The 10064-nt window shown below is 42.8% G+C and overlaps 1 protein-coding gene across 8 annotated transcripts in view; it reads left to right on the top strand.

Moving 5' to 3' along the window:
- The first annotated feature begins 1983 nt into the window (after positions 1–1983).
- FAM13C (family with sequence similarity 13 member C) overlaps positions 1984–10064 on the top strand; it is a 147569-nt gene continuing 139488 nt past the window's right edge. For 3 of the 8 annotated variants that reach the window (XM_026013536.2, XM_026013535.2, XM_026013534.2), the window contains exons 1-2: positions 2723–2976; positions 9290–9346. In XM_026013536.2, coding sequence (XP_025869321.2) covers positions 2915–2976; positions 9290–9346 — 119 coding nt within the window. In that variant the 5' untranslated portion in view covers positions 2723–2914. Of the gene's footprint in view, positions 2507–2702; positions 2977–9289; positions 9347–10064 lie in introns of those variants that run through there. The other 5 variants (XM_072756042.1, XM_026013537.2, XM_072756043.1 and 2 more) reach the window with 4 other exon arrangements.

The following is a 10064-nucleotide window of genomic DNA, read 5'->3' as shown; positions in this document are numbered from 1 at the left end:
CCCAGCGTGTGATCCTGGAGACCCTGGATTGAGTCCCACATCAGGCTCCCTGCATGGAGCCTGCTTCTCTCTCTGCCTGTGTCTCTGCCTCTCTCTCTCTCTCTGTCATGAATAAATAAATAAATAAATCTTTAAAAAAAATCATAAGAAAAGATACATTATAGTACTATATTTATCCCCCTCCCCCCCCCCCCCCCCCCCGCAAAAAGTCTGTACCTTCAAACACATGCTGTTCAAGGGTCAACTTTCAAAAACTTAATTTTGACCATGTAACACTCTTTTTTCTTTTCTTGGACCATTTGGGAAACTGGAATTCCACTGAGGACACCTTGGGAAACATTCATCTAAAACTTAACTTCTTCCAGAATGCCAATAGTTTTTTTTCTGCTTGTCTTTTTGAGCTCACTTTAAGCTGCTGTTTGGTCACATGGGGTCTCCAGAATAACCAGATGGTGAATGATTATTCATCAGTATTGCTCTATTCCTAGTTGGATAATACAAAATGTTAAAATAAAGCGCCAGACACTATAAAAATAACTTCTACGTCTAATTTAAGACGAAAACTAATATGTTAGAAGAACTGGCTAAGAAGTAAAAAAAGTGGTTGATTGTATATACTCCCCATAAGAGTTTTTTTTTTTTTTTTTTCTGGGATATTTTTGTTTTTTAAGTAAAATCAGCTATATCAACAAATTGTTTTCAATGCATAAGAGTACCTGCTAAAATCTAATTTAGGTCCATACTATTCATGAGCTGCTGAAAATTCTTATTCCTTTCCTGTGGACATTTTTGAATACCTGCACGTATTTTACATAGTTGTTATGTTATTTGCAAACCGCCCCACCTTATTTCATATTGTTCAAGTCCTGTTTCAAAGTTAAAGTGTAACATTTTCCCATTTCAAATGGATCACTGAGAACACTTAGTGAGAAAAGTATGAGCATTCTCTGCGTTAGAACATGAGGAATCAGCACCATAGACAATGAGTAAAAGGGGTTTCTGAACACTGACAACCTTCAAATCTTTACAGCAGTGCCAAGAGCACTGGATATAGACTCACCTTTATTGGTCTCAGTAAAGTAGAAAGAATAGACCTCAATTTTTTTTTGTAGGCTGCTCACATTCTGGAATTTTTTTTTGTATTTTTTTTTTATTGGAGTTCGATTTGCCAACATATAGCATAACACCCAGTGCTCATCCCGTTAAGTGCCCCCCTCAGTGCCGGTCACCCAGTCACCCCATCCCCCAGCCTACTTCCCTTTCCACTACCCCTTGTTCATTTCCCAGAGTTAGGAAAGACCTCAGTTTGTGACAGCTAAGTAATGAATACATTTATATAGTGACGAGGCTATGTCTGACTCTCCTGAACCTAGCTCATATGAGGCAGTGGTATATATATATTTATATATATAAATTTATTAATGGGGAAACCTATAAGATAGTGTTGCTTTGGAACCAAGATAATCTGAATTTTCCCAGGCATTTAGAAAACTATTCGTATAAAGATTCTTAGGTTAGATACAAAATTGATTAAAGTTGTACAATGCAATAATACCATAAACACTTAGGTTATATTCTTCTCTGGACAGATCGGACAAAATGTACAACTTCACACCTAACTCCAGTGTCTGAGGTCTAACCAATGGTGAGCCGCAACCTTGAACACAAGTACATTTTCCTAGAGAAGGAAGCAGGCCTTGGGTGGATCTGTGAAACAATGCCTCAGTGTGACACTGAAAGGTCATGCTTTCCCTCCTTATTACCAAGCTCTGGGCAATTTTTCTAATTATCCAAAAGTAAACATTCGAAGGTTTGTTGTTATAAATGAAGTCCCCGCCTGCTACAGTTTGGACTAAAACACACCATCTTGGCCGCTTCTGGGAGCCGAGAGATTAAAAAGGGGGGGGGGGGGGGGGGGCTGAGGAATCAACTTAAATTCAAGAATCAAAATCAGCATCTTTCACTGATGACTGTTCATTTCTTATCAAGGTCAAGCTGGCAGGAGAAAGGACGATGGAAAGAGGGCAGGACAAACATCCCCAGGGGAACAAGCGAGTGGGGCCCGCAGCCTCCCCTTGCCCCTGCACTCCGCCTCTCTTTAAAGGGGAGGGCATTTGTGGATTCCCGCTCTCCCCTTTGTGGGAGCGCTGGGAGCGCAGCTCGGCCGGGCTGCTCTGGGCGTAGCACCCCCCCCCCCCACGCGGCCCCCAAGTAGCCAGAACTGCAGGGAATAGACGCTCCTGTCGCCCCGCGTGGGCTCATTCACAGCCCTGTGCGCCGGGCCGGGCGCTTCCCCTCCGGGCCCGAAACGGCGGGGCCGCAGAGCGGGCGCGGTGCAGTGAGCGCTCCTGGAAGGTCCCTCCTTTTTCTAGGGCAATAAAAAGCAAGACACACACGCACGCACACACGCACACACGCACACAGAGCAAAACCGCAGCTCTGCCCTCCTCCCCGCCTCGTTCCCTCCCGACGGATGAATCTCTGCCAGCCTCCGGCCCTAGAGGGGGTAGGTAGCTCTGTAAATTGGCAGGAGACGTCGGGAAGAAAGCCGGTCCCGCAGCGGCCTCGGCGCCGAGGCAAAGCCAGCCCGGGGGCGGCGGGCACCGCGGGCCGGGCCTGAGCGAGGCCGGGGTCGCGCGGAGCCCCGGGCGCCCCCCGCGGGGATCCCGGCCGCCGCGCCGCGCCCCGCCCCGCCCAGCCCCGTCCCCGCAGCCTCGGGGCTGCCGGGCTTTGTGGTCCGCGCGTGCGGCCGGCCCGGCTGGGGGTGCCGTTGCGAGCATGTGCAGACGGCAGCCCGAGGCAGAGCGAGCGCGCCGGCCGAGCCCGGGGACCCACCGTGCAATGCCATGTTCGCGTGCGCGCTCTAAGCCCCGCAGAGCTAGCAGGGAGACGGCTCCCCGGCCGGACCTGGCTGATGTTTTCTTGTTTCTGTTTCAGCCTTCAGGATAATTCCTTCAGCAGCACCGCTGTAACAGAGTAAGTGATCCTTGCCGTTAAAATAACACTTGCATGCCTTTCCCTGGAAGCAACTGTCGTGAAGGTATCCTGGAGCGTCCGCGGCCGCTCCTCCTTTGGAGGCATTGTCTCCCGCAGTCGGGGCCGTGACGACCGCGAGAGGTGCTGGTGATGGGGCCCAGGAAGCCTTACAGGTTGAAATCAGCCTTTTAGCAGCTATGGGAAGGATGTTCCAGCAAGCTAATTGTTTGCAGTTCTCTAAGCTATGTGTTCTTGGAGCTCAGGTTTTTTTTTTTTTTTTTTTTTTTTTAATCTATTTGACATGTCAGAAAGGAAGCTTTGTTGTATTTTGCCAACATTGGTGTCAGTTTTCACGGAGCAGGCTGTATACATTGACAACAAATAGGAGATAGATGTGAAATGACTTGAGTTGAATTCCAGTGTGTGATAAACAGGCTAAACTTATTCTCACCCTCTCTTGTCTACAGATTTTTGAGACACAGTGAACTTTTCTTGGGTGCCCTTTGTCATTTTTGTCTTCTGACCTCACAGATCTGGCTATAGGAGAAATGAATCATCTTGTCCTCTGGTTACAGCTGCTGATTGGGGCAACTAACAGCGTTTGAACATGGAGTGAAGGAGGATAATATTTTACTCAAGGCTAGAAGTCAGAGTATGTTTTATTGGATAGTTACAGCTCACAATTTTAATAGTTGTTCTCCCTTCCTTAATGTTTTTCTAATACATATGTGTTAAAAAACAATAGGTAGTATATTATACTAATATTATATGTAATTTATGTACAATTTACATATATACATGTCCATGAAATATCTATACTTCATTAGTCTAGAGAGAGACTAATTCATGATGTTTACTTCTGGGACCTTTTGGTAGAAATCACTCAACAGCTTTTCAGGCAAAAAGGTTGTATACTCAACCATGTTTTAAAAATGCTGCAAGGTTGTTGTGGAAAGGACAGTAACTTGGGAACTGTTTGCTAAAGTTTCCTAAAAGGCAGATAAAGGTGGGAAGAGATATGTGAGCCTGAAGTCTTCCCACTGCCACAATGAGTTGGTATTGGAGGGGTAAGACTCCAGGGCTTCCCAGGCCCATTTGTTTCCCACATCCTTTTGTTTCTGTGTTTGGATATGCTGCATTCTTAGTGTCAAGCTTTGGGCTCACTTACGTGCAGTTCCTTAAAGAACTACAACCTGTGATTGACTTCAGAAGATCCCATATAAAATATATGCCAGATAAAATACTCACTGGGATCCACATCTCCACATCTGTTAAGGAGATTGCTGCAACTTTGGTTTTCTAAGAGCCTGAGAGAGAGGAAGGGACGTGTGCCAACTGTGATTTCCTGGTTCAGGTGCACAGGGGCTGCTGTCCTACCTTTACTGTGCTTATAAACACCAAGCGCTTTCTGTGCCTGACTCTTGGGAGCCCTGTGTGGCTAAATCCCCAGAGTTAGCCTCAGGCATAACAGCTTCAAAATGGAGATACTCAGTTCCAGATTTCACATGGACAATTTTTTTTTTTTTTTTTTAAGATTTTACACTTAATTATGGGGCAAGTCTGGTACCTTATCTTTGGACTCTCCTTGGGGAGTTCTGATTACATAAGATCCTGTTGTTGTTTTCAGAGAAGTGACAGTGATTTATTTTAAAAGGTACTGAGTGACAACTGGAATGCCATCTGGCTAATCTAAAAATCTAAGGAGGATATTTAAAACATACCAAAAGCTTCACAGGTGTAACATAACACAGAGTAGGGTCATTTAAAAACTTGTCATTGCCTAATATAACACTTTCTCCTCCTCTCAGTAATATGAAGCATTTTCCTTGGTTCTTTGGTCATTACCCCAAAGCCAACAGGACCAGGATCACTGTGCTGAGACACAGATGTAGCAGGTGCTCAGTGAATATTTGGGTGTGGTCCTAATGTACACAGAGGAGGCTTTTGCATGGAAACTTCCTCTCCTCTTTTCCCCATCCCTTCCCATTTCCTCTTAGCCACACTCATTTATTTTCCTCAGTGTCTGAACTTATACCTGGAGATAATTTCTTTGGGATTAAAGCCTCTTGCGGTGGCCCTTATTAAAATGGAAATTTAAAAGTCTAGGACCCTGGGAGGTGAACTCAGGTTGCTATTAATACTTTAATATAAGTTATGTTATCAGGCAGTCTAGCCTGGTAGGGTTTGGCTTGGCTAGTTTGGGCCCTGTCAGAGTTAAAGGGAAGGGGAATTGGGAGAGACTCGAGGATAGAGTTTATTCTCTCCTCACTTTTTCGCTGGCCTGGCATTGTCTGTGCAGCTCTGGACCAATTCAGTTTCTTTTTCTACCCAAATTCTTCCAAGATCAGAATGGCCTTGGCCTTCCCTTCTGTATCTGCAGGGCCCTTTCATCTATTTTTCCATGGTCATTTCCTATGTTGCCCTGGCTACACTGGTATTTGAAACGAAGCCTGGCCAGCAGTGAAGTTTGCAATGAATTAGTTATCATCCAAAGCAGTGTTTCTCAAAACAAATCGATCATCAATATGAACTGGAGAAGTAAATTGGGGCTTGTGAAAGATCAAGTTTTTAGAGCTTTATCCTAGAACGTAGGATATCCTAGAACCTAGAATGGGTGATTGTGCTGGAGTCATGTCAGTGCTGGTCTGCGTTTTGTGAACCTTTAGGTCAGTGTTAAACTTTTTTAGAAGCATAGTAGTTATTTTTGTGTGTGTTTTGGGAGGCAATCCTGTTTAAAAATTCACATTCCTGGGCCTCACCTCCAGGGATCCAGCTGATTTAGTGAGGCTGAGGTACATGTGGGGCCCATGTGGGCTCCCAGGTAATGCTGATGCAGGTGGTTCCAGAGACACTCTTTGAGAAATCTCATAGGATTGCAGGCTGCAATCCTGCTTTCCTGAAAGCAAAGTTGCAGAGGTGCAGCCTGCAATCCTATGAGATTTCTCAAAGAGTGTCACTAGTGGGTAAATAGAAGTTCCCTTTCTGGCACAACTACACTTTATCTAATAACCAATCTGAGGCCTCTCTTCTAACTTATGCCAAGTCAAAAAAGAGAACCTCTCATGGACACTTCTTTCACCACCATTATTCTAAGAAACAAGTCTCTGCCTTGGACTCAGGGCAATCCCTTCACCTCTTGTGTGAAGGTGGCCCCTACTTCATTTCATTGGCAGGCTTAGTTGAGTTGCTATGAAAGAGATGGTGCGCTGGGAAGTACCACAGAAATTTTTCTGATTTATGGTTGTGCTACTCAGGTAAAAACCCTGAGCATTTCACAAAGAAGTGATTGCAAGGACAAATTTTCCATACAGTGTCTGGGTAACCACAGATCAAGAACTCTGGGACTTAGAACCTAGTTGATGAAAACTTCAAAGGAAGTCATTTAATAGAAGTGCTTCTCACATTTTTATTACTATGAACAATAGTAAGAAAAACATTTTGTATCACAATCCAGTGCACACATATATACATGATTTATTTAAATACGTTCTGTGAAATAACACTTAACTCTTATTATACTGATATTTTCCATTCTGTTTCTCTGACAATGATAACAAAATGATGCCATTATGTAATTTCAAGACCTACTAATAGGTCACAATTTACATTTGGAAAAACATTGCACTAAAAGATGCCCAGTTTTGAGTATTCAAGGAGATCATTAAAGAAATTGGTCTTTAAATTCCTATACTGGGGCTATATTAGAGGAAGAGGATGCCATGCCCAAGACCATTTGGGCACTCGGTCTGAGCTGATTTTCTTCAGGAGTGGGGATATTTGGATATAGGTTGCCACTGTGGAATCCAATTTTACAGCTGGGCCAACATTGTACAGAGGCTTCTATGCAAGGAATCAGTAGAAGAGTCATAAAGGAGATGTTAATTCAGTAAAACTTAATGGTATTTATGAAAACAAGTGTAAAACCCAACTGAACTAAAAGAACTGGTATATGTGTCCCAGGTCAGCCTGTAGACAGATCTATTTCATGGCTATATCTATGACCTAGGAATTGTTTCTTTGAGCAATGCCTGAAGTCATTCAATAGGGCTTGAAATTGGATCAGCTAATTAGGGTCTGGCCTTGTACTTAAGAAAGCATGCGCAATTTTGTATGTTCTGGTGCCGAGTTTCCATTTTTACCTAATTGTACTTTGAAAAGAAAGGTTAATAAATCAAGTGAGGGGGAGAAAAATAAGTTCTTGCCAAATTCCCAAACAATAGGTATTGTTGAGCTCTAGGGTTGATCCTCTGTTTGAACCCTAGTTCTTTAGAAGCAAAAGCTCTAGATTTCTGTTCTTCACTGATTTTTCTACTTAGTGAGGTTACTTTTATTGGGAAACATTTTCATTCACATTACAAAGTTTAGATGATCTATTAAAGTGAATGCCTCTAATGGAGGAGAACAAGGCAATACTTATGAATTCAATTGTTATTTTCATGAGATGGAGGGAATTGTTTACTGACAGTCAAAAACATGAGAAAGCAAGAAAATTTAATTATTTGATTAAAAGGAGTATTATGTTAACTGATTTTTTTTTTAAACTACCATCAGAAACAAGGTATTTTAGCAGGCAGAGAGAGTTAGGATCTAGGTGACCTTTGTTTAATTCATTAAAGTACATCATTTAAAAGGGGTAGTAACAGGGAAGAGGACTGGAGCTTTTGTCAATTTGTTCTGTGGATAAGTTATGTAACATTGTAAGTAAGGAATATTTAAAAATTGTGAATGATTTCATATAGTATATTATTATATTATGGTTATATTTATATATGCAGGTATTCTTTTATTTGTGTCTACTTATTACCTTGTGACTCTCTCAGAGCAGGGTCCAGGTTTTTCTCAACATTGTGTCCTTCAGGAGTAGTACTACTGAAAGTATGGGCCCCCAAATTGTTTGTAACTCATCTGAGACAAGGAAGGGTACAGAAATAGGGAGTAAGCATTTAATAACTTTTATGGGAATTCGGCATTTCTGTAACACTTTTACCAAACTACCATAGTGGATTGGAAATAAAAAACTGGTCAAGAGCAGCCCGGGTGGCTCAGTGGTTTAGCGCCTGCCTTCAGCCCAGGGTGTGATCATGGAGACCTGGGATCGAGTCCCATGTCGGGCTCCCTGCGTGGAGCCTGCTTCTCCCTCTGCCTGTCTCTCTGACTGTCTCTTTCTCTCACTCTGTGTCTCTCATGAGTAAACAAATAAAATCTTTAAAAAAAAAAAAAAAAGAAAGAAAAACTGGTCCTGAATCCCAAAGAGTCTAAAATGCACAGCTCTAATACCTAATGAGTACCTGAAAGGCAGTAAATGTTCAAGAATGCTTGTTAAATTATTTCCAGTCTTGTTCAGGGGCCAGATTTAACGATAGACCATTCAAACATTTATTGAATACCCACTCTGGGGTAGCACTGTGGGTACTGTGGCAGTATATCTAGAAAAGATAACTTCTTTTCTTGGAATTAGCAACTAATTAAAAGATGTCAGAGGTACAAAGGAATTGCATAGAAGTGTTAGGCAAGATAGAGTTGGTTACCAAAACTTCAGAATAAAGAGTAAACATGTAGGTATAAGGTTGAAGTAGGTATGTAGCCTATGGGTGAACTTGGCTGGGAAGGTTCATGGAACTTGTGAGATTTCACTTGGGCAGTGAAGGATGAGTAGGAGTTGAAGGTGGAAAAAGCATTCCAGGCTGGAGTAGGGTGGGAATGACTGAGAACAGGAACAAAGGCTCCCTCCTACACTTGAGTGACAGAATGTTCCTACTCTAGATTCCCACTCCCCCCCACCCCCCCAGGAGGTGTGGCACATTGGAGATTTTTCAACATAGAAGAGCCACGAATTTTTGATTAGGTCATTCCAGAAGTTTTGTGATGAGGAAGGGAATTGAGAAAGTCTGGAGGTCAATGGAGGAAGCCAAATGGGAGCTGGTGTGGTTTGGGACTGCCTGAGGAGGAGGAAATTTCAAGAGGTGTGTAGCGAAGGCTCTTTTGAGCCAAAAAGAATCCACCAATCTTGGTGTTAGATGTCCCCTCAAGTGGCTTGAACAGTTGGGTCCTTGCCAAGATCTTGTTAGTTTAGGTGATGCAGAGCAGTGGATGAAAAAGGAGTGTTACCTCTGGTTCTGAACTTTTAAAATCACATGACACAATAACATTGGTCTCATTCTCTGGTAGACATGCCGGGAGTTGGAGCTAGTTTGAATGAGAGTGGTGAGGGTTGTTCTATTTTGTAGTTTACCGTGCTTTCTAATCCTAGACTCTGGCTGTTTCTGCTACTGCAGATAGTTGGATCTGATGTGGTTTTGTTCCTTCTTTCCAGGTGTGACGAAGACACAGTCTCCCTACATGAAGACCAGACTGATTGCTCCAGTATCAGGTGTGACCCACTATTGCTTGGCTCTTAATTATAAAGGACAGAAACTGTGTGGGTCTGGGGTCTTTAGACATTTCTCTGAATTGTAATCACTTGTTCTTGTGTATAAATTCTTGTAATAAACTATCAGTTCTTAAGAAAGTTTTTTGTCTTGTCCCCTTTTGGGTATTCCCCTTTTACCCTGGGCAGTACCTTTTCTGTGGGGAACACTCAGGAAATGCCTGCTGAATTCAATATTGATTATCCCATCTCACTGTTCCTGTCTAGAGACCCTATGGAAGAGGTTATAGATTTATTTACCAAGTATGGTCTTGGTCATCAAGGGGTTTATGATATAGCAAAACCTTCATAGTTAACCATTTCTTCCACATTTGCTTTGCTCAGAACATTTTCACATCCATTTTATTGCTTAATCTAAACAAGTGAAAAGAAGCTGATGTTTTCCTCCTCATCCTGGAGATGGGGAAACTGAGGCTCAGAAGGATTATGGCACATCCAAGCTAACATAGCTACTATGAGGAAGAATTTGGGCTCAGATCTCTCTGACTCTCAAGTCCATTTGTTGGACAGCAAACAACTGTTGAAGGCCTATTTTGTGTGCCAGAAACCAGTCAATGGAAATGATGATGCTATAGTGCATTAAGTACCATTTTACTAGAGGTAGACAGAGGATTCATTTAGAAGGAACCAAATAGCCCGCAGAGGTTTCTGGGATGGATTT

This window comes from Vulpes vulpes, chromosome 4 (genome assembly GCF_048418805.1).
Source record: "Vulpes vulpes isolate BD-2025 chromosome 4, VulVul3, whole genome shotgun sequence".
In the NCBI taxonomy this organism is placed as follows: Eukaryota; Metazoa; Chordata; class Mammalia; order Carnivora; family Canidae; genus Vulpes; species Vulpes vulpes.
This window is presented reverse-complemented; position numbering and strand designations above follow the sequence as displayed.